The 20,181-nt window shown below is 54.4% G+C and overlaps 3 protein-coding genes across 9 annotated transcripts; 2 read left to right on the top strand and 1 right to left on the bottom strand.

The window, feature by feature from the left end:
• Positions 1-971: 971 nt before the first annotated feature.
• Positions 972-4,501, bottom strand: ABHD14B (abhydrolase domain containing 14B). Its single transcript, XM_038770642.1, has 5 exons — positions 4,424-4,501; positions 3,553-3,783; positions 2,824-3,065; positions 1,941-2,130; positions 972-1,560 (listed from the first exon to the last, which is right to left on the bottom strand). The coding sequence occupies exons 2-4, from the start codon at positions 3,761-3,763 to the stop codon at positions 1,951-1,953; spliced, it is 633 nt and encodes a 210-aa protein (XP_038626570.1). The 5' UTR covers positions 3,764-3,783; positions 4,424-4,501; the 3' UTR covers positions 972-1,560; positions 1,941-1,950.
• ABHD14A (abhydrolase domain containing 14A) lies at positions 3,869-10,352 on the top strand. Of its 4 annotated transcripts, XM_038770641.1 has the most exons (6): positions 3,869-4,165; positions 6,106-6,314; positions 6,949-7,064; positions 7,357-7,592; positions 9,498-9,542; positions 10,266-10,352. In XM_038770641.1, exons 1-5 carry the CDS (start codon positions 4,094-4,096, stop codon positions 9,525-9,527), a joined length of 663 nt encoding a protein of 220 aa, XP_038626569.1. In that variant the 5' UTR covers positions 3,869-4,093; the 3' UTR covers positions 9,528-9,542; positions 10,266-10,352. The 4 variants fall into 4 exon arrangements, with proteins under 4 accessions (XP_038626569.1, XP_038626565.1, XP_038626568.1 ...); XM_038770637.1 differs by lacking the exon at positions 10,266-10,352 and having other exon boundaries at positions 9,368-9,673; XM_038770640.1 differs by lacking the exons at positions 9,498-9,542; positions 10,266-10,352 and adding an exon at positions 7,942-8,616 and having other exon boundaries at positions 7,357-7,460.
• ACY1 (aminoacylase 1) lies at positions 10,323-19,605 on the top strand. 4 transcript variants are annotated; one of them, XM_038770636.1, is made up of 15 exons: positions 10,323-10,405; positions 12,088-12,222; positions 13,891-13,955; positions 15,241-15,345; positions 15,430-15,524; positions 15,851-15,927; positions 16,080-16,169; positions 16,276-16,332; positions 16,483-16,556; positions 16,643-16,692; positions 17,459-17,603; positions 18,075-18,143; positions 18,479-18,558; positions 18,662-18,722; positions 18,999-19,605. In XM_038770636.1, exons 2-15 carry the CDS (start codon positions 12,111-12,113, stop codon positions 19,161-19,163), a joined length of 1,245 nt encoding a protein of 414 aa, XP_038626564.1. In that variant the 5' UTR covers positions 10,323-10,405; positions 12,088-12,110; the 3' UTR covers positions 19,164-19,605. The 4 variants fall into 4 exon arrangements, with proteins under 4 accessions (XP_038626564.1, XP_038626563.1, XP_038626560.1 ...); XM_038770635.1 differs by having other exon boundaries at positions 10,325-10,405; positions 12,083-12,222; XM_038770632.1 differs by lacking the exon at positions 10,323-10,405 and adding an exon at positions 10,882-10,961 and having other exon boundaries at positions 12,083-12,222.
• Positions 19,606-20,181: the final 576 nt, after the last annotated feature.

The following is a 20,181-nucleotide window of genomic DNA, read 5'->3' as shown; positions in this document are numbered from 1 at the left end:
GCCCAGCCCCCCTGATGGTCCCAGAAACTGTAATTGCTGCTGTCAGCAATTTATTAGCTGGGCACTATGGCCTCCTTCCCACTATCCCCACAAGTATTAGAAGAGGGATAGAGAGATGGTCACAGACCTAGAGGTTAGGTCTACTGCCTTCTCACCTGTCCCCCCCTCCCCCCATACACACACACATGCACACACAAACACCCTGGAGGAGGGGTTCACACATTAGGGTCCAGGTTTTGAGCTGTGCCCAGGCTGGCTCCCTGAGTTTTGGCAGGCCCCATTTGCAGAGCAAATCCTCCTGGAGTAAGCAGATTAGGCAGGGTGTTCTGACCTCCCTGCTCCCAGCTCAGCTGCTTGGGGCCTGTGAGAGGGCCCCCACCTCCTCATTCCATCTGGCCATCTATCTTGGCCAAGAGGACAAAGGCAGGAAGTCCATCTGCTCCCCTCCCCTTCCCCTTCATCCCACCGGGGTGCTCTGGGGAGTTCAGGGGCCGCAGAACTCCCTGCAGGGTGAGCTGAGGGCCTTCCATTCCTTCACATCATGAGGCACCCCTCTGCCCTGCCCCCCCAAACCAGACTGAGGTGGGGATGCTGCACAGGACCATGGGAAGCAGTGTGGTCTGGTGGAAATGGGAGTCAGAGCACTTGGGTTCTAATCCCGGCTCTGCCACTTGTCTGCTATATGATCTTGGGCAAGTCACTTCACTTCTCTGTGTTTCAGTTTCCTCTGCTGTAAAATGGGGATTCAATACCAGTTCTCCCTCTTACTTAGAATGTGAGTTCCATCTGGGCCGGAGACTGTGTCCAACTTGATTAACTGTTATCTACCCTAGCACTTAGACCACTGCTTGACACATAGTAAGCGCTTTCCAAATACTATAACAATATAACAAGGTGGGGACATGGCATGGAACAGAGCCACATGAAATATTGAAGACGGCGCTGGGAACAAAAGGACAAGCCAGGAGGAATGGGATGAAGCCTCGTCTGTTTATTTCAACTCCCCGCTGAGGACTGGAGACACAAGCAGAAATGCTCCTGCCACCCCACCCCACCCCATCCCACCTCACCACCAGCTTTTGGAAACCACTGTCTAATGAGGGCAAATGTTTCTAGAGACAGAAACAGCTGGACACCACTGGGCAGGTGGAGAGGAGCAGGAAGCCAAGAAGGCGGTTTCCTCCAAGTCCCAAGCCATGGGTAGCTGATCTCCTGCCTCCTTAGAGACTGAGCCCAACAGCAGGATGAACAGGTTGGGATTTGGAGAAAGAAACACTTGGAGAGTGCTCACCCTGGAAACTGAGTCCCTAGGGCCACAGTGTTTGGTCTCTCTTGAGGACTCAGAGAGCAGCATCTTCCAGAGAAGTCCACTCTGGACAGTCAGAGAGGAAGCACAGGTGTAAAATGAAAGAGCAGAAGGTGATGGAAAGAGGTTGCGGGAAGGTATGGGGGGAAAGGAGGCTAGTTAGGGAAGCTTCACACCCAGATTACCCTCCATCAGGCTTGATTTCCTTTCCTTCACCAGATTAATTCTTCTGATTTAACTTCCTTGGTTCATCACTAAGAGAGAGAAAGAGAGAGCATGAATGAGAATGAGCCGAGAGAGAGAGAGAGAGAGAGAGAGAGAGAGAGAGAGAGAGAGAGAGAGAGAGAGAGAGAGAGAGAGAACAAAGCAGACTGACTCCAAGAAGACAGATCCCAGGCGGACAGACTGCTAGACCCCGGGCTGATGAACGACAGACAGATCCCAAGCAGACAGACCAACTCCAGCAGACCCCAGCCAGACAAAGAGAGTCCAGCCAGGCCCAAGACAGATGGACCATCCTCACTCAGAGAGGAGTGGTAGGAGTCCCCGCATCTCCAAAAATGATCACAACATAAGGCCGGGTACTCCCACTCAGCAAGAGGAGTACGTGGGCTACTGGAAGATGCGGCTTAACTCGTTGGCCCTCACGCCAGGCCCTGCAGAAAGTCCAGCAGCCCAGTGTGCCACTCATCTGGCTTGTCCAGATAGCAGGGGTGCCCGGCCCCCTTCATCAGCAGGATGCGGTGGTTGGGAAGGTGCTGGAGATGTTTAAAGCTGGACTCTCCCATTTGGTCCTGGTCTCCGTACACGATCAGGGTGGGTGTCTGGGAGTGCAGAACGATAGGGAGGTACAACATCAGGCCTATGCCCATGTCAGGGATGAAATTCTGGCTACACTCACATGCCCATGTCAGGGACGAAATTCTGGCTATGCTCTCCAACCCCTAAATGTCGTTGGTGGGGGTGAGAAATCCAACCCGCGTGTCCTCTCCTGCGATTAATCTCCCTTGGCCACTCACTCAGACAACCCTCAGCACCCACCTCTGGATCTCCTTGGTGGGGATTCATTCATTCATTCGTTCAATCGTATTTATTGAGCGCTTAGATTGTAAATTCTTTGTGGGCAGGGACCGTGTCTACCAACTGCACTGGACTCTCCCAAGTGGCTCAGTACAGTGCTCTGCACACAGTGGGATGACACTGATTGACTGACGAGTGAAACCTAAATGGGATGGGCAGGCTGGACATTCTCATGCCCGGGGGAACTCCCAAAAAGAGCTGTCAGGGCATACCCCCTTCTCATGTGTGTCATCTAACCTGGTTCAACCCTTAAGTTCTCTCCCCTGTCTGCTCATGGTTTCCAGGGTGAATTTCCTGCCCCAAAGTGTCTGAGATGCTTTTAGTCTTGCTCTGATATCCCACCTCTCATGAGATGTCCATCCCACTCGTGGGTGCCCCATCCTTGCCCTCTCAAATCCCATTTCCTGTCCCTGAGCTGTCCCTGGAATAGCCTGTACCTTCACACTGCTGTACTGTGCCGCACTGAACTTCTCCGTGCAGATGGGGGCAATGGGCACGTAGCCTCGGAGCTGGGTGCTGCGCTCAGTGAGGAAGGGCAGGGAGTACATGCCGCTGAGGGAAGGGCTGACCACGACAGCAGTGCCCAGTCCCAGGGCCTCCCATATTTCTTGCAGGAAGCTGCTGGGGGCAGGTTGGCCAATGGGGGTGGGTGCTGTGGCTTCTTTGGAGAGACCCAGGCCTGGGAAAGGGAGAAGGAAGCAAAGGAAAGAAGAAAAAAATAGTGAAGGGAAGATATGGGGCTAAGGGGGATAAGTCCCTGGGATTCCAGCTTTATCCCTCTCTGGGCTACCATATCTGTAGCTCGCTCCCTTGTGGGTTGGGGAGGCAGGGGGAACAACTCTGCCATAAGGCTTGAGGCAGGCACGGGTTGGAAGTGGCAGAGTGCAGAAGTTAGAGCCAAGAAATGGCTGTGGGGCCCATAAGTTCTCTGTGGCTTTACTGTAGGACAGTAAAGGTTTCCCTCTTACGTAGAGGCTTCTGTGTGACTTTGGAATCACTGGCTGATGGGTCTGGGCCTTTTGGGGGGGGGGCATGGCCCCTCAGTGTCACAACAGTGAAAGAGCTCTGCACCCGCTGAGATGAAGACTCCCATTCAACCTCCCCCGTGGAACTCGAGGGTGACCCCTCCTTGGGCAGCGGGGCCATCCACCTCCTTCACCCTATACCTGGCAGGTCAATGGCCACGGCCCTATAGCCAGCTTGGGCCAATTTGGTCAGCGAACCCAAGTTCAACCAGGTCTCTGAGGAGAAGCGAATGCCATGGAGCAGCAGCACGGAGAAACGAGGGGCCTGCCCGGCAGCCGGCAGAGCCTCTCGGTAGAAGAGACTCTGCCCCTGCACTGTGATGGTGTTCTCGTTCAGCTGCACGTCTGCCATGGCTCCCACAGGTGTCGTTCCTACAGGGACAAAGGTGAGAGGGTGAGGCGAAGTCCAGAGTAGGAGAGGTGCAGGGAGGAGGGCAGAGTGCAGGGACTGAAGAGGGCAGGGAGCAAGGCCACTGGAGAGCCGGGGAGGCTGGAGGCAGGCTCTGGATGGGGCACCTTGTACCCAATAATGATTTGTTCTATGGTCTGGCTCAAAAGAGGAACGGTTGCAGGGGCCCAGCATGCTGAAGTCCCAGCCCAAGGCCCCTTTAAACGCCAAGGACCTGGCTGCAAGTCCTAAACGTGCTCAGAGCCCGAGTCTCATTTCCAAACTTGCAAAAACATGGCTGCGGAGCCTGACACCCGATACTGTCTGACTGGTGGGAAAGGAAACTCCACAATCGCAGCAGCCAAGGTTAGTATCCCCTGTCCCCGGGTTCTGCCCTGACACAGTCCCAAGGCCCGTGCATTTATGGAGTCCCAGGGCCACTCTAGGGGCCGGAGGTTGGGGAAGTCAAAACTGAGGAGAAGCAGAGGGAGGGGGGGGCCAGACAGAGGAAGCGGGCGGGAGGGAGTGAGCCAGGTCATGTGGAAGGGAGCAGGAGCAAAAACGGGGGACGCAGGGGCAGCAAAGGAAGGGGAGGAGGAAAAGGGAAGAAGCTGGGGAAGGTACCTGGTGGGTACAGTCAGGTCTGAAAGGGCCCCTGGCGAAGGCTTTCTGTGAGTAGAGCAAAGGGTAGGTTGGGAGTGGGGTAGGCGGGATGAAGTAGGGGAAGGGGCAGAGCTAAGAGGCGGACGCCAGACCCTCGCACGGCATATGGGGACCCCTGGTGGCCACCGGGGTACCCCGCACCCGGGATAGGGGCAGAGCTGGCTATCCGCTCCCTGCCACCAACCTCCGATTCCCCGGGGCATGGGGATGGGAACCTGGACACCTGGGTTCACTCATTCGACAGGAGACCCCTAGAGCCGGTTTCCCTTTTCGGACTTCCGTTTCTCCATCCGTGAAATGGGGTGGGCAAGGAGCCTTGGCCTGTGGGCCCTCTGGGCAGAGCTAGAGTGAGAGGTCTCATTACACAAAGAGTAGCTCTCGTTTTGTAGCATTTCCTGCAACTGGAGGGATGTAAGCAAAATTGCAGGCGACTCCTATGAAGAGAAGCAGCGTGGCTTAGTGGAAAGAGCACGGGCTTGGGAGTCAGAGGACGTGAGTTCTAATCCTGCCTCCACCACTTGTCTGCTGGGTGACCTTGGGCGAGTCACTTTTCTGTGACTCAGTTCCCTCAGCTGCAAAATGGGGATTAAATGTGTGAGCCCCACGTGAGACAACCTGATTACCCTGTACCTATCCCAGCGTTGAGAACAGTGCTTGGCAAGAAGAGAAATCCCACCCGGTTTGTCTGGATTAAACGGGGCGGGGGCTGCCTCCGGGGCCGGAACCCGACCCCACCCGGCATCTCGGCGTCCGGGAGACGACGAATTTGGGGGCGCGGATTCCAGACTCGATGATTGGCCAGCTCCGGTTTCATCGCTCCCTAGCTGGGGGGAGTTGGAGGCCAGCGATTGGCGGACTGGGACGGGACGTTGTTGGGAATTGCAAAGGGCGGGGTCAAGCCAGCTCCCGTGACGCGGTGGGAGCGGGGTCGGGCGGCGGCACTTGGGCGGTGAGTCTTCCTGGGGAGAAAGACGAGAGAGGGAGGTTGCCAATGGCCTCTGGACTCTCCGGCTCGGCCATGCCCTGCTGTCACATTTGGGCGGGGCCGTAGCAGGTGACAGTTTGGTTGTCTGGATGGCACCCATTGTATGGAGGTGTTGTGTGTGTATGTGGAAGAAACAGAATGCGTGACAAACGAGTATAGAACGTGTAGGGGTGGAATAGAGTGTTCTTGACATTGAGACAGAATCTATGGGTGCCACGCATACTGGGAACGTAAAGGAGAGGGGGGTATGGGTGCGGGGCATGTGCGCAAGAAATAGTGTTTATGCAAGGAGGAGTGGGATATACCCAGATAAAAACAGAACAACATCTATGTGTAAGGGCAGAATGTATGTATAACAGAGTGTGCCTGTGTGTGTTTGGTGTTGGGCTAGGTTGCCTGTAAGTGTAAGGTTTAGTATTGGTAGGAGTGGAAGGGGATTAAGCACTCTGGATTGGGTCAAAAGAACAGAATCTTGATCTCAGTGGGTTCTGAACCAGATGCCATTGAGGGCCAGAGGAAGATTGGAGCTGGTGGGGGGTGGGTGGAGGAGAGAGGGGGTAAAAGCCCAATAGTAGTAGTGGGCCACCCCTCAGGGGAGAAGGGAGCATGGTGGGCTTCCAGTGTCCCCCTTCACCCACACTGCCCCACCTCCTGCTAGAGCATGCCAGGGCACATGACCCGACCCCACCTGTTCCTGCTGGTCCTTGGACTCCTGCTGACCTTATTCCTGTACATGCTGCTGCCCAATGCTTCCTCGCCCAGTGTGTTGCCTCCAGGAGTCCCCAACATCACAGTGTTGACTGGCCTGGTCCCTGGAGACTCCCCACTTTTCTACCGGGAGGCTCTGCCTGTTGGTAGAGCACGCAGGTGAGTGACTTGATCTACGGGGAGAGATGATTTCCAGAACAGTGAGGGCATAGAGGACCGGGGAAACTTCATTCAGGAAGAATCAGTCAATCAATCGTATTTATTGAGCGCTTACTGTGTGCAGAGCACTGTACTAAGCACTTGGGAAGTACAAGTTGGCAACATATAGAGACAGTCCCTACCTAACAACGGGCTCGTTAGAAGGCCTTGGAGCTAGATGCCAGGCGCCTGGTTTCTTCTCTCTGTCTTGAGGGGTAAATCTAGGGACCAGCTTCCCCTCCTCGCCCCACCCTCCCACCCCTGGTGTTCCTACCTGCCACAGGGAACTCTTTACGTTCCACTCCCTTGAGGGAAAAGGGAAGAGGTAACTGGGAATTACTTGAAGATTTTTGGAGTGAAGAACTAGAGGGCTCCCTAAATGGTGATTTGAATCTGCCAGGCTTGGGACTGGCAGTTCCTTGAGGGGTAACTTTCCCCTATCCCCCCACCACCTTCCCCAGGTTCCTTTTTTCCTCAGAGGTGGATCCACAGCTTGGGAGATCGAGGCCGCTGGGCGGGCCTGGGGCAGTGGGAGCCGTGAATGCTGGAGGGATGCTGAGGTCCCCAAGGTGGTTTTCGCCCCTGTATTCTGCAGGGTGGAGGTGGTGCTCCTGCATGGACAAGCCTTTAGCTCACACACGTGGGAGAAGCTGGGGACCCTGGTGCTGCTTTCGCAGCATGGCTACCGGGCTGTAGCCCTTGACCTGCCAGGTGAGCAAGGCCCCTTTCTACTTCCCCCTTCCCCTCTCAGGGAAGAGAGAGCTCAGCAACGAACTGGAGAACAAGGGACAGCAAGAATATTGGTGGTGAGCATGTGAGGAGCCCAGAAGAGAGGGTGTAGAAGGGTGGTGGTGGTTGTGGGGGCAGACTGGGAGCAGAAGGGGTGGGGAGGGGAAGTGAGGGGCAGTAGGGAAATTGGGGGAGTGCAGTGGGAAAACCTCCCCTTATCTGAGGTCTATCCATCGTGCCCTCTCTCTCTTTCTCCCCCCTCACTCCCTGCCAGGATATGGGAACTCAGCTGTCTCCCCAGAGGCTGCCACAGAGGCTGGACGGCTGAGGCTCCTGACAAGGACGCTGCGGGGCCTGGGCCTTGAGAACCCGGTGCTGGTCAGTCCCTCTATGAGTGGTCGTTATTCCCTCCCCCTCCTGCTGCAGGGGGGTGGGCAGCTCCGGGGTTTCGTGCCCATCGCACCCGTCGCCACCAACGAGTATTCTTCTGAACAGTACTTGGGAGTCAAGGTATGCTGGCGTTGGAGGGAGGGGAAATGGATGGGGGAGAGGTGTGTGTGTGGAGGGGTAAGACTGCTTTATTCCTGGGGAAAGGTCATCAGCTGTCTCAGACTAGGGAGAAACCTGCTTGCTGGTTGACTGGGTCTGATCTGATTTAACCCAGTGTTTAGCACATAGTAAGTGCTTGATAAATATACCTACCTACTAGCCAACCTCTCAGCCCCGCCCCCCCCCCCCCCCACCAAGCTCTGTTTTGGTATTGATGCTCCTGCTGTCACTTGGGTCCTTCTCTCCGCAATAGTCCTGCCCCTGTGGAATGTCTTGTAGGGGTATTAATGTTCTTCCCCCTTTCCTATAGACACCAACTCTCATCCTGTATGGGGAGCTGGACCGACTTCTGGGCATGAAATCCCTGAATTCTCTTCAGTACATACCCAACCACTCAGTGGTGAAACTCAACGGTGCTGGTCATGCTTGTTACCTCAACAAGCCACATGCCTTTCATACCGTTCTGCTGGATTTCCTCAGGGAACTTCCATGAACTTGTTGATCCCAGCTCCCTGAGCTCCATGGGGACCAGTTCCTCTTGCCACTATAGGGGCAAGGCCTGCCCTTGCCTTCAACCACCCCAAACCACTGAAACTGAGAGCCCCTCCTCATAAATCTCCTTGTCCAAACAGCTCTGTAGGGAGAAGGATGCCAGGGAACCATGTCAGATACTGGAATTCTAGGACATGGGGTCCGGGGGCCTGAGGCTCCCAGCTATGTAGTGTGGCCCCGTTCTTTTGACTGCCAAGAACTGGTTACTTGCATCCAGAAGAACTGGTTACTTGCATCCAGGAGAACTGGGAGATAGCAGAGGCTCTGATTGGGGCATAGAGGGATCCTATTTGCAGTAAACCCGGTCTCTGAAGCCAAGAAGCAACTCCCATGCCCCATATCATTTTATGTGCAATGTGTGGTCACCAGAGGTGGGACTGGAGAGAGGAAACTGGCATCCACCTGCATTCAATAAATTTTTAGTACAGCCCAAGTTGTGTGTATCATGTTTGGGTCATGGCTGGGAGGAGGAGTGTCTGGAGCAGGAGGGGAGAGGAAATGAGGCTTCTCCCCCTCCTCCCCAATCAAAGGGATTTAAGCTGCTCTTCAGCTCCTTCCCCCTCCCCCTACCTACACCTATAACTGTCAGTCTTTCTTGGATTTACCTGGCTTGGAGTGATGAGTGGGTGGGGGTTGTAGAGAGCCAAGCACTGGGGAGGTGGTAGGGAAGCCGACTGGTGAGAGGCTGGCAGAGGAGAGGACGCAAAGGTTTGAGAGACAGGACACCTGGATCGGACCCACCTGTGTTGGTGACTGATGGACTCGATCTTCCTACTCTCAGGAAGGGGTAGTGGAGGGTGTGGGGGATGTGAGTAAGGAGAAATTGGCTGAAGTTCAGGGATTGGAGTCCAAGTCTGGAGCTCTTCTCTTGGTGGGTGGGGCTGGGAATGAAAGCAGGAACAGTGGGGAGTTGGGGAACTCTGGCCCTAATTCAACTCTGAAGGTTGTGACATGATGGGGTTGAAGGAGATAGAGAAGGGGAAGCTGCTGCTGACCTTTCAGAAGCACCAGACTCATGTTTGACATGCCCAGGTAGATGAGGGTGACTTGCTCCAGTTCACCATGTTTCTCTTCCCCCACTTCCTTCCAAGCTGTGCCTACTCCCTACAATTCGGAGTCGGATTGCCTAGGAGAGAAGCCTGTCGCTTATCTTTGTAACTTTATCCTTGTTCCCCTCCCCTAAGAAAAAAAAACTTTCCTCAGCCCCCTCCCCCAACACACACCTACATGGTCCTCTGCGTGCTGGCTCAGCAAGTCGATTAGAGGGCTGGAAGACGTGGAGCCTTGAGAGCAAAATCTTGGCTGTTATCATAGGCAGGAGGCAGAATCACAGCCATACCCTGAGGATCCGTTCATCAGGTAAAATGGGTTTTTTCTTTTTCTCTCAGGGGGTGGGGGTGGGTTTGGTCAAGGACAACTGACCGAAGTGGCTGTCAAGCCGAGTTCCCAGTGGTGAGCCCCCTCCTCCCAGACTGAGCTCCCTTCTTCCTCTCCCCCTCCTCCCCCTCCCCATCCCCCCGGCCTTACCTCCTTCCCCTCCCCACAGCACCTGTATATATGTATATATGTTTGTACATATTTATTACTCTATTTATTTTACTTGTACATATTCTATTTTATTTTGTTAATATGTTTTGTTTTGTTGTCTGTCTCCCCCTTCTAGACTGTGAGCCCGCTGTTGGGTAGGGACCATCTCTATATGTTGCTAACTTGTACTTACCAAGCGCTTAGTACAGTGCTCTGCACACAGTAAGCGCTCAATAAATACGATTGAATGAATGACTAGTAATCTCACCCTGCACCTTCGTCCTGGACACTGGCCATCATGGATCCCATTCCCCACGCTCAGTTCCATCCTCTGCCTCTCCACCCGCTGGAGAACATGGGAGACTGCAGAAGCTGGCTGGCCATTTCAGAAAGAGGGACCATTAGACTTTTGAGTTCTTAGGAGCAGATCCCCTCCATTCACCTGCCTCCCGGGGCTGTGAAGAGTGTCAGACTGGATGTGTGTGGAGGTGGAGGGTCAGAGGAAGCTCCAGCCTGGATCTGCCTTCTCAGGTTTTTCCTCCTCCTCGGAAGCAGGGCACCGCTGGACCGAGTCCCCTACTTCTTCTACAGCCTACCACCTCCAAGCCCTTGCATCCTCCAAGAGAGAGGGCTCAACTGAACCTCACCTCATCACGTCTCCCCCCCCACTCCTGGGATCTGCTCAGGCCAAGATAGTGAGGCCCCTTTCTTCCCTTGTATTTTCCCCTACTTCCTGCTCAGCTCAACCTCTCCTCTTAATCTACTGACAATCAGTCTGTGGGTTCCCAGCTTGCAGGGCTGGCTTGATGGGTTCATCTCTTCACATCCTCTGTGTCCAGCTTCTAGGGTGGAGAAGATCGGGGCAGGGGGCTGGCAGGGAACCACCGCCAGTCTGGATACTCGCAGTGGCATATAAACAATGTACGGGAGGAAATCCGTTTCACAAACGTCTTGCATACTGTAGGGCTGAGAATCTGACACGCGATACCCAGGCAGCAGAGCTGAGTACACAGGGTTACAGATACCCGCGGGGCTGCGCGCAGGCACGATTTATTCTTCGGCCGGCTCGCAGAATGGTGGAGGTGGGGCGGGGACGGAGAGAGGGGGGAGCGGGGGGCGTGCCTGGGGGCGGGCTCGCCCCGAGATGGGCTGTTGGAGCCGGGAGCAAATTGGTAACAGTCTCCCGGGTGAGGGCGGGCCAGGCAGGGCTCAACTTTGCAGGCGCAGACTTCTGCCCAAGGCCGGCCAGAGGTGAGCCTGATTTTCGTCGCGGATTTCCCGGGTAGAGGGTGGGGTTGGCCGCCTGATCTTCCCCCCGGGCTGCCCCCAGAGGTGGGGGAGAGGCCGGAGACGAGGGCGGCTCCGCAGAGCGGGCTATTTTATTAGAAATAGAGATTGAGGGGAACTGTCGTTCGTCCCCGCCCCCGACCTTCCTACTCCCGCGCGGTGTTAGGCCGAGAGAGAGCACTTAACTGGCTGGGTCAGAGATTGGCGCAGAGCAGAGCCCGCAACAGATTGAGTCTGAGAACCTTCCTGCCCCTTCACTGGGCAGTGGGGGAGGGAAGGATCCCCAGGGTTTCGGCCCAGGGCCGAAGTAGCAAGTCCACGGAGCTAACACAGAAGTTTCCGGCCAAGGTTGATAAGATCCACAACGGTGCCTTTCTGGCCTGCGGGCCCTTGGAAGCCTGATCCCTCCCAGTCTGCCCCCCTTGCTATCAAAGTGAAAAGTTGGCACCTAAGGCCCTGGGCATGGAGGGTTTCCTTATCCATTTATTCATTGTCTGTCGTATTTATTGAGCATGTACTGTGTGCAAAGCACTGTACGATCCTTACTCTTTCCCATGAGCTCAGGGCAGGAACAGGAGCCCACGGATCAAGCTGGGACACCCCCTCCTGTCGTGCCTTGCAGATTTCCTGCTTCAACCTAGTCTGCTCACTTCACTTCTCAAACGCCAACCTACTCTCTGTGCCTTGATCTCGATCTCGCTGCTGACACCCCCTCTCCCCCCGCTCACTTCCCCCTGGCCTGGAACTCTCTCCTCCATCATATCTTTTCGTGGGCAGGAATGTGTCTACCAACTCTGTTGTTTTCTCCCAAGCACTTAGTCCGGCGCTCTACACACAGAAAGCATTCAATAAATACCATTGATTGATCGAAGACAGGGGCACAGCTGGATCCTGGGCCATCCTGGGGAGGGATTAACTGGTTGGGAAGCCCCCCTGGCCTCCCCACATCGAGGAGGCTTCGGGAAGGCATCAGGAGACTGGGTGGGACAGAAGAGATGCAGCCAAGGGGGTAAGATGCCAATAGATGCCAAAGGGCATGAGTGCTCACTCCCAGCTGCTGGCTTTCTGAGGACTCTCTTTTCCAGCATAGGAACCCAGGAGCCCCGAGCCACCATGTCCAAGAAAACCAACACCTCCCACCCCTCCATGGGGCAAGAGCACCCTTCAGTCACTCTGTTCCGGCAGTACCTGCGGATCCGGACCGTCCAACCTGATCCTGACTATGGTGAGGAATCTTAGTCTCCCCACTGGGATCTGGGCTTACCCCCACCTCTGGAATCTCCCTCCTGAAAGTGGCTGCCCACCCTATCCACTCCCACTCATACAGGGTTCGGTGACCTTGCTCTCCTAGGGGTACAATGCGGAGCCATCTTTTCGGGACAGGAGGTCGCGAGACTTGTGATAAGTCACCCAGTGCCAGCCATCAGTCTGGGACTGGGGGGAGAGGTTTAAAGAATGGAATTCCCAGTGCAGTAGTTTCATCTTTTGAGAAACAACGTGGCCTAATGGAAAGAGTACATGCCTGGAAGTTAGGTGGTCCCAAGTTTGAATTCCTGCCCTGCCATTTACCTGCTGTGAGACCTTGGGCAAGTCACTTAACTCCTCTGTGGCACAGTTTCCTCATCTGTAAAATGGGGATAAGCTTCCTGTTCTCCCTCCTCTTAGACAGGGAGTCCCAGAAGGGACAGGGACTGTGTCTCATCTCAATCAATCAGTCGTATTTATTGACCGCTTACTGTGTGCAGAGCACCGTAGTAAGCGCTTGGGAAGTACAAGTTAGCAACATATAGAGACGGTCCCTACCCAACAGTGGGCTCACAGTCTAGAAGCCCATCTGATGCTCTTATATCTGCCATGGGGCTTGGCACATAGTGTGTGCTTAACAAATACTACAGTTATTATCCTCAGTCTGTGGAGTCTTTGATTCCAATTACTACTGCACCGAGTGACCCTACCACTCATCAAGAAGGTTGGGGGTCCTTTTTGGCTTTTAAGCCCACCAGGAGTATGGTTGGCGGGGAAATGATAGGCAGAGTGACTTGAGCCTGCCTTTCCCTCCTGACCCTGTTGTTTCCCAGATTTGTCCCCATGGGGATAAAGTCATCATTCCTTAGTCGGGGAGGTCTGGTTAAATGGTGATGTGTTAAAGCTCAGGGCTTGAGATCAAGAGCCACAGATTGACTCAACTGCAGGATGGAGGAGTTGGGTTGGGGGCAGAGAGGAACGGGCACTGCCATTTACCCCCTTTCTTCCCCCATGGTGAGCTGGAGCAACTGAGTGGGGCCTCACTCCCTAACGTCAGATACTCCTCTGGCCTCCAGCAATGGCGCTTGTGTTCTGTCTCTCCTCCTTTGGGCTGGGAATAATTTAGAGATGCCCCAGGCAAATGCCTGAAGCTCAGAACTGGGGACTCAAAACTTTCTCCCCACTTCTCAGCACCCACCTTTCCCTACAGGGAGTTTCAGGTAGGGAGACTGAAGCATCCCACAAGAGGAGAAAGTAGTTGGCCTAGAATCCCCAGCGGCCTGAGGCAGAGCGGGGAGCCAGATATCCTGTCTTGCAGCCCTAATGACTAAATTAAATTTCTCCCCTATAAGCCCAACCTCTTCCCTAGGGATTTGATCAGATTCGTTTTTGTTTTGGTAACTTTGAAAAACAATAGGCTATGGGAAGACAGAGAGAAGGAGGCTGGGGCTTTTGCTTTATCATTGGGCCCTGCTGCCTCCCCTGAGTATCAGGGCGAATAGGGCACTGTGGGACCAAGGATGGCTTTGGTTTGTGAAGGGTGGATGGGGTTCTTGTCCCATTAGGAGCCAAAGCCTGTTCTGCCTCTGGGGCAAGAAGAACAGGAGATGAGAGCTACCTCCCGACCCCCAGGAATTTCTCCCCCTAGATGCAGCTATACAGTTCCTGGAGAAGATGGCAGGCGAGTTGGAGCTGGAGTTTCAGAAGGTGGAGGTAAGAAGGGGGTCAAGTACCTGGCTGGTGTCGGGGACACAGAATACGAGGCCGTTCCTGAACCTGGCCCCCCAGTAGGGCTAATTTACACTACATAGGCCCCTTCCTGACTCCCACATCCCCTCCCCTTCCCTACAGTCCCATCAGATTTACCGGCTCCCCCCCACGCTAAGTCGATCCGATCCTCTCCTACTTGGGGTCCAGCCCAGACCCTTAACTAAGCCATTCTGATCATCGTACTTATGATGGCTTACCAAGTGGATGAAGGCACAGCAGTGCCTGCTGCTGTTGAGATCTTAGAATGTATTCTGTTCGTTGACCAGGAGGCAGCCTGGTGTAGTGGGAAGAGGGACGGACCGGGTGGCAGGAGAGCCAGGTTTTCGTCCAATCTCCGCCGCTTGCCTGCTTGAGTGATTTTGGGGGCCAGTCACCTAACCCCTCAGTGCCTCAGTTTCCCTATCTGTAAAATAGGGATAAAATACCCAAACCCCCACTGGGACAGAGACTGTTGCTGATCTGGTTATCTTGTATGTACCCCGAAGTTTAATAAATACCTGGAAGGGGCATGTACTGGAAGGGGACCAAAGAATGGGCGCGTTCTCCCTGACTGCCATCTTGCATTGTGGGCTGCTGGGCAGAGGGGGACCAGGTGAAAGAGGGAGAGTGGTTCAGGGCAAACCATCGCTACCTCGGCAAAGACAGCTCAAGCAGATGCCCTGCCGGTGGTGGAAGAATAACCTCTTTTTTTTTCTTCTACTTCTTAAATGGTATTGGTAAAGCACTTTCTAGGTGTCAAGCACTGTTCTAGGTGCTGGGGTAGATACAAGATCATCAAGCTGGGCACAGTCCCTGTCCCACATGGGGCTCACAGCGTAAATTGGAAAGAAGATGATTTAATCCCCATTTTATAGCTGAGGTAACTGAGGCACAGAGAAGTTAAATGACTTGTCCAAGGTCACATAGCAGACACGTGGCAGAGCCGGGATTAAAACCCAAGTCCTCTGACTCCCAGGCCCTGGCTCTGTCCACTAGGTCACGCTGCTTCTCTTAACTCTTGGTGCCTGAGCAAGGCTCACCCCAGTTGGCCAGGGCCCAGCAAAGGTGAACAAAGTGTATGCAAGAGATTCTTTCTCTGCAACACTCCCCCATGGGGATGCAGCCTCCCTGTCGACATCATCCTCTTAGAACTGAAAGACAACTCTACAACAAAGGGAAGCACAGAGGACCCACCCTCCCTGCTTTTCTCCTCACCCTGACCTCATGGGCCCTTCCTGTCTCCCTGCAGGTGGCTCCCGGCCATGTGGTGACCATCCTTACCTGGCCAGGCACCAACCCCAAGCTCCGCTCCATCGTGCTCAACTCCCACACTGATGTGGTGCCCGTTTTCGAGGTGAGAGGGTCTCAAGGAATGGGGGATTGGGGTTGCTCGTCCTTGGAAGGCTCCCGTCTCATCTCACTGATCCACTTTCCTCAGGAGCACTGGAACCACAACCCATTTGAGGCATTCAAGGATGCTCAGGGAAACATCTATGCCCGTGGGACCCAGGACATGAAATGTGTCAGCATTCAGTGAGTACCCTCCTCCTTCCATCTGGGACTCAAAAGCTTGCCGAGCTGCTTCCGAGACTCACCTGCCTGCACCCCCGCCCTGCCCTTCTGAGCCCCTGTTTTGTTGGGGGTGTGAGCAGGGCCCTCTGCTCCGTCAGATGTACCTTTCTATTCCTTGGAGATCCTCCAAATCAAAGGCTGAAGGTTTAAGGACTTGTTAATCCTTACTCCCAACTCTCTGCTTCCTCTCTGGAATCTCTCTGCCTCTTGTGGTGTGGTCCCTTGTTCCCCATGTTTTCTCCCCATCTTCCCTCCCATCTCCATGTCCCCCATTCCCGTGTCCTCAGGTACATTGAGGCCATCCGGAAGTTGAAGGCCGAGGGGCGTCGCTTCCCCAGGACCATCCACTTGACCTTTGTCCCTGGTACGGCTTAGCTGGGGGCCGGGTGGCAGTTTTTGCCCCAGAGGGGCCGGGTAAATAGGTGCCTCATTATCAGCACGGCTGTGCTGAAATGAAGGAGAAGTCCCTAGGGTCTTTGGGCCCTTAATTCTCCCCTGTTCCTAATCCCTCCCCAGATGAGGAGGTTGGAGGTCATCGTGGCATGGAGCTGTTTGTGCAGCGGCCGGAGTTCCGGGCCCTCAGAGCTGGCTTTGCGCTGGATGAGGGTGAGAGTGTAGTGGGGGAAGCCAGGAGGCTGAGGGGGGAAAGAGATGCTAAGGAATCCATTGATTTTAGGGAGGATTTATGGGAATCTCTCCCCTCCCTCCTCAGGCCTGGCCAACCCTACAGACAATTTCACAGTCTTCTACAGTGAGCGTAGTCCCTGGTGTGAGTACGATATCCTCTCTCCCACCCCCAACTTGGCACCCCTATGCCCCTTTTCTACCCCCATGTCCTCTTCCCGAATCCCACTTGTCCTCCCCTTTCCCTCTCGACTCACTGCACCCCTACCTCTTCCCTTTCCATTGGCCCCGACAGGGATCTGGGTCAAGAGTTCCGGGAATCCTGGTCACGGTTCCCGCTTCATCGAGGACACAGCTGCTGAGAAGCTGGTGAGTGTGTGTCTGGAGGTGTGATCTGCAAGGGGTTCTACCCTTTTGATTCCTTGCTGACTTCAAACCCCTGCCTCTGTCCACAGCACAAGGTAGTCACCTCCGTCTTGGAGTTTCGAGAGAAAGAGAAGCAGAGGTGAGTGTCGCCACAATGCCCAGTTTTTCCCAGAGCTTGAAGTGCAGTGTTTGCTCACAGTATGGCTGGATTAGGGGGTGGGGAGGTGAGCCACCTCAATACTAGTAGTAGTGGTAGCATTTATTGAGCTCCCACAGGGTGCACTACACTCTACTAAGCACTTGGGAAGTACAAAACAGAGACACATTCCCTGCCCACAAAGAGCTCATACTTCAATGGGGGAGGCACACATTAAAATGTTTACAAACAGAATAATCAGAATAAGTGAGAATCACATTATGTGTTTAGCTGTTTATTTCTTTGTAGTCTTAGGTTCTTTGAGCTGTGGTAGGTTTATTTTCCAACGGGCTCTTTTTAAACATTTTTTTAATGGTATTTGTAAGTGCTTACTATGTGCCAGGAACTGTACTAAGTGCTGGAGTAGATACAAGCTAGCCAGGTTGGACACAGACCATGTCCCACATGGGTCTCACAGCCTTAATCCCCATTTTACAGATGAAATGAAGTGACTTGCTCAAGGTCACACAGCAGACAAGTGGCAGAGTGACTTCCAGGACTGTGATCTTTCCACTGGGCCATGCTGCTGCTTGCCATCCTCATTAGATTGTAAGCCCCTTCAGGGCAGAGACCGAATCTTATACTTATGTGTGTTCCCCAAGCACCTAGTCCAGTGCTCTGCCTCCAGTAGGCACTCACTGGAAGCTGTTGGTGATGATGGCAATGAACCCAAGCTGACTCTCTGGTCCCCTTCCTTCTTCCTACCCAGGCTGATGCTGGACCCCCAGCTGACCCTGGGTGCAGTGACCTCAGTGAATCTCACCATGCTCCAGGGCGGCGTAGCCTTCAACGTGGTCCCTGCTGACATGAGTGCCTCCTTCGACTTCCGTATCGCTCCTGATGTCAACCTGGAGGTGCTGTACTGGACCCCCAGTTGTGTTCTCTTCACCTCCCCAGAGCCGTCTAGGAAAGGAGATTTCCCTGGGTCCTTCTCTTTAGCTCTTCCACTTTGCCCCCCTCTGCCTCCCCACCACATCTCCTGTCTCCCACCATTTTCTCTTCATCTCCCTCTCACTTCTCCCCTTCATCTCTCTCCATTCATTCATTTGGTCATATTGAGCACTTACTGTGTGCAGAGCACTGTACTAAGCACTTGGAAAGTACAATACAGCAATAAAGAGAAACAATCACTGCCCACAGCAGGGTTACAGTCTGGGCGGAGAGGGGAGAGACAGACATCAAAACAAGTAAACAGGCATCAATATAAATATTATACCCATTTCCCTCCAGCTGCCTCTGCACTCTGGCCTCCCAGTCCCAGGGTGGAATTAGGAAGGGAGTGCTGGCTGGCATCTTGACTCCCACCCACCTTCTGATCTCCACAGGCCTTTGAGGAGCAGCTCCGGGGCTGGTGCCAGGCTGCTGGGGACAGTGTTACCTATGAGTTCCATCAGGTAAGTTTCCCTCTTCCAAGTCCCAACAAGGGTGGGGGCTGTCTCCAAGCTTAGATTGGGGATTGGTGGGGGAGGAAGAAGGTTTGGAAAGCAATAGGGATGGGTCTTTAACTGTTGATCTTGGGTGGAGAGAAGGGGTTGGGATAGTCATGGGTCCTGGAACTCTGAGGTGGCTGTGAGGAAGAAGAGGAGGAGGAGGTGGTAGCGATTCAGTAGCTGCCCTACTTGGGTGCCCCCTCAACTCCCATGGTACTCCAGGGCAGAGGCAGAGGGCTTTCTGGGATAAACCTGGACTCTAGCTCCTTCCCCCCTCCTCTGCTCCTTCTTTCTGACAGAAGTGGACAGAGCCACGGATGACCGCCACAGACACCTCGGACCCCTGGTGGGCAGCTTTCAGTGGAGCCTGCAGTGACATGTGAGTACTGGCTCCTGGCTTCAGACCGAGGGGAACAAGGGAAGGACTCCCCTTCCAACCTTTACTCTGCACCCAGACTCACAGTCTCCCTTCCCTGGGGCAGGAATCTGACGCTGCAGCCCGAGATCTTCCCAGCTGCTACGGACAGTCGCTACCTTCGCGCTGTGAGTCCCAGCTTCCCATTCCCGTCTGGAGAAGGCCCTCTGTCTCTTTTGTCTTTTTCCCTTCCTTCTCATTTGCTTTCCTTTCCCCTTCCTCCCTGTTCCCTGCCATATTTAGGGTGGGGGAGAAAGGTAGGGAGAGAAAGATGGTACTCTTAATTGCCCTTCCCTTTTTATCCCTACTTCCCAGATGCAGACCCTGCCTCTCCCCCCTCACATCCCCCCCTCCCGGGTGCCGTTGACCCGTCCCCTACCTGATGCCCTCCCTGCCTTTCCCAGGAAGGGGTCCCGGCCCTGGGATTTTCTCCCATGAACCAGACTCCAATCTTGCTTCATGATCACAATGAATTCCTGAATGAGGCGGTCTTTCTACGTGGCATCGACATCTACACCCGCCTGCTGCCTGCCCTTGCCAGCGTGCCTGCCTTGCCTGCCGAGTCCTGAGGCCCTGCTGCCCACCTGCTCACAGAGAGCGCTGAGAACAATGGAACTACGATCCATTCTACTCAGCCACTCCCTTCTCCTCTTCCCCCAGACTCATGCTCTTGCGGCCCACTTGACCCAACCCAGCTGCCACCCATGCTGGAGAGGGTTGGGACGAGCTGGACCCTAGAGCTGGGCATCATCTCCTCTGATTAGGTCATGCAAAGATGGGGGTGGGAGGGGGACTGCGTAGACCAGGCTAGCCTCGCAGGTCGACAGTCTGGTGCTCCAAGAACTCCCCCATGTCCCATCAACCTATGTCCTTTTCCCAGCCCCTTCTGTTCCTCAGGCCTGTGAGGCCCTTTCGGACTCCACTGTTAACTCTGCATACTCAGGGGGGCTTCCATCCTTATCAATGCCAAAGATTCCCATCCCAGCACACAATAAAGCCATTTTACTTGGAGTCGGGGGATGAGTTGTGCTGCCTACCCACCTCCCTCTCCACCTTGCCACCAACCCACCTGCTCTTGTTCCTCCCTGGCACCTCTTCCCCTTCCCGAGGCAGTCTCTTAGCAGAGTTGTGGGCACAGGTGCCAACTTGGTGGGGATTATGCCCCCCCCGCCCTCTCCCTCAGCTTTTGGAGTTGGACTCTCAGCCTTGCTCATCCCAGGTCTCAGGCAAGACCTGGTTGCTCCCAAGGGGCAGAAAAGACCCAAACCCATGGCTTTCTGGCTTGTTTGCTCTCTGAAGGCTGTCCCCTCCCAGTCACCATGGATCCTAAAATTGCTGCTCCCTATTTACCTCCTCATTCATAAGGAAAAGTTAGTACCTATGATCTGAGTCCATTTCCCTCTCCCTCTCCACCCCCGAAATTGGCTAAATGACTGATCTCCTTAAGATTGCCCTCACTCCCAACAGTCCCCCTGATTTCTGGGAAGTGGCAGCTGCTAGGGAACTTGTCTGCTGTGTGACCTTGGGCAAGTCACTTCTTCGTGCCTCAGTTACCTCATCTGTAAAATGGGGATTAAGACTGTGAGT

Source organism: Tachyglossus aculeatus, chromosome X2 (assembly GCF_015852505.1).
Source record: "Tachyglossus aculeatus isolate mTacAcu1 chromosome X2, mTacAcu1.pri, whole genome shotgun sequence".
NCBI lineage: Eukaryota > Metazoa > Chordata > Mammalia > Monotremata > Tachyglossidae > Tachyglossus > Tachyglossus aculeatus.
The sequence above is the reverse complement of the archived record's forward strand: the minus strand, read 5'-3'. Positions and strand labels throughout refer to the sequence as shown.

Bases quoted from the DNA above. Each gene is read 5' to 3' on its own strand.
- ACY1 (XM_038770636.1), top strand. From the start codon at position 12,111: ATGTCCAAGAAAACCAACACCTCCCACCCCTCCATGGGGCAAGAGCAC. The intron at 12,223-13,890 runs GTGAGGAATCTT...TTCTCCCCCTAG, and splicing joins CCAACCTGATCCTGACTATG to ATGCAGCTATACAGTTCCTG. The intron at 16,170-16,275 runs GTGAGAGTGTAG...CTCCCTCCTCAG, and splicing joins TGGCTTTGCGCTGGATGAGG to GCCTGGCCAACCCTACAGAC.
- ABHD14B (XM_038770642.1), bottom strand. From the start codon at position 3,763: ATGGCAGACGTGCAGCTGAACGAGAACACCATCACAGTGCAGGGGCAG. The intron at 3,066-3,552 runs GTATAGGGTGAA...TCCCTTTCCCAG, and splicing joins CGTGGCCATTGACCTGCCAG to GCCTGGGTCTCTCCAAAGAA. The intron at 2,131-2,823 runs GTACAGGCTATT...CTGCACTCCCAG, and splicing joins CACAGTACAGCAGTGTGAAG to ACACCCACCCTGATCGTGTA.
- ABHD14A (XM_038770637.1), top strand. From the start codon at position 4,094: ATGGCTGCGGAGCCTGACACCCGATACTGTCTGACTGGTGGGAAAGGA. The intron at 6,315-6,948 runs GTGAGTGACTTG...TGTATTCTGCAG, and splicing joins CCTGTTGGTAGAGCACGCAG to GGTGGAGGTGGTGCTCCTGC. The intron at 7,593-9,367 runs GTATGCTGGCGT...CCCTCCCCTAAG, and splicing joins AACAGTACTTGGGAGTCAAG to AAAAAAAAACTTTCCTCAGC.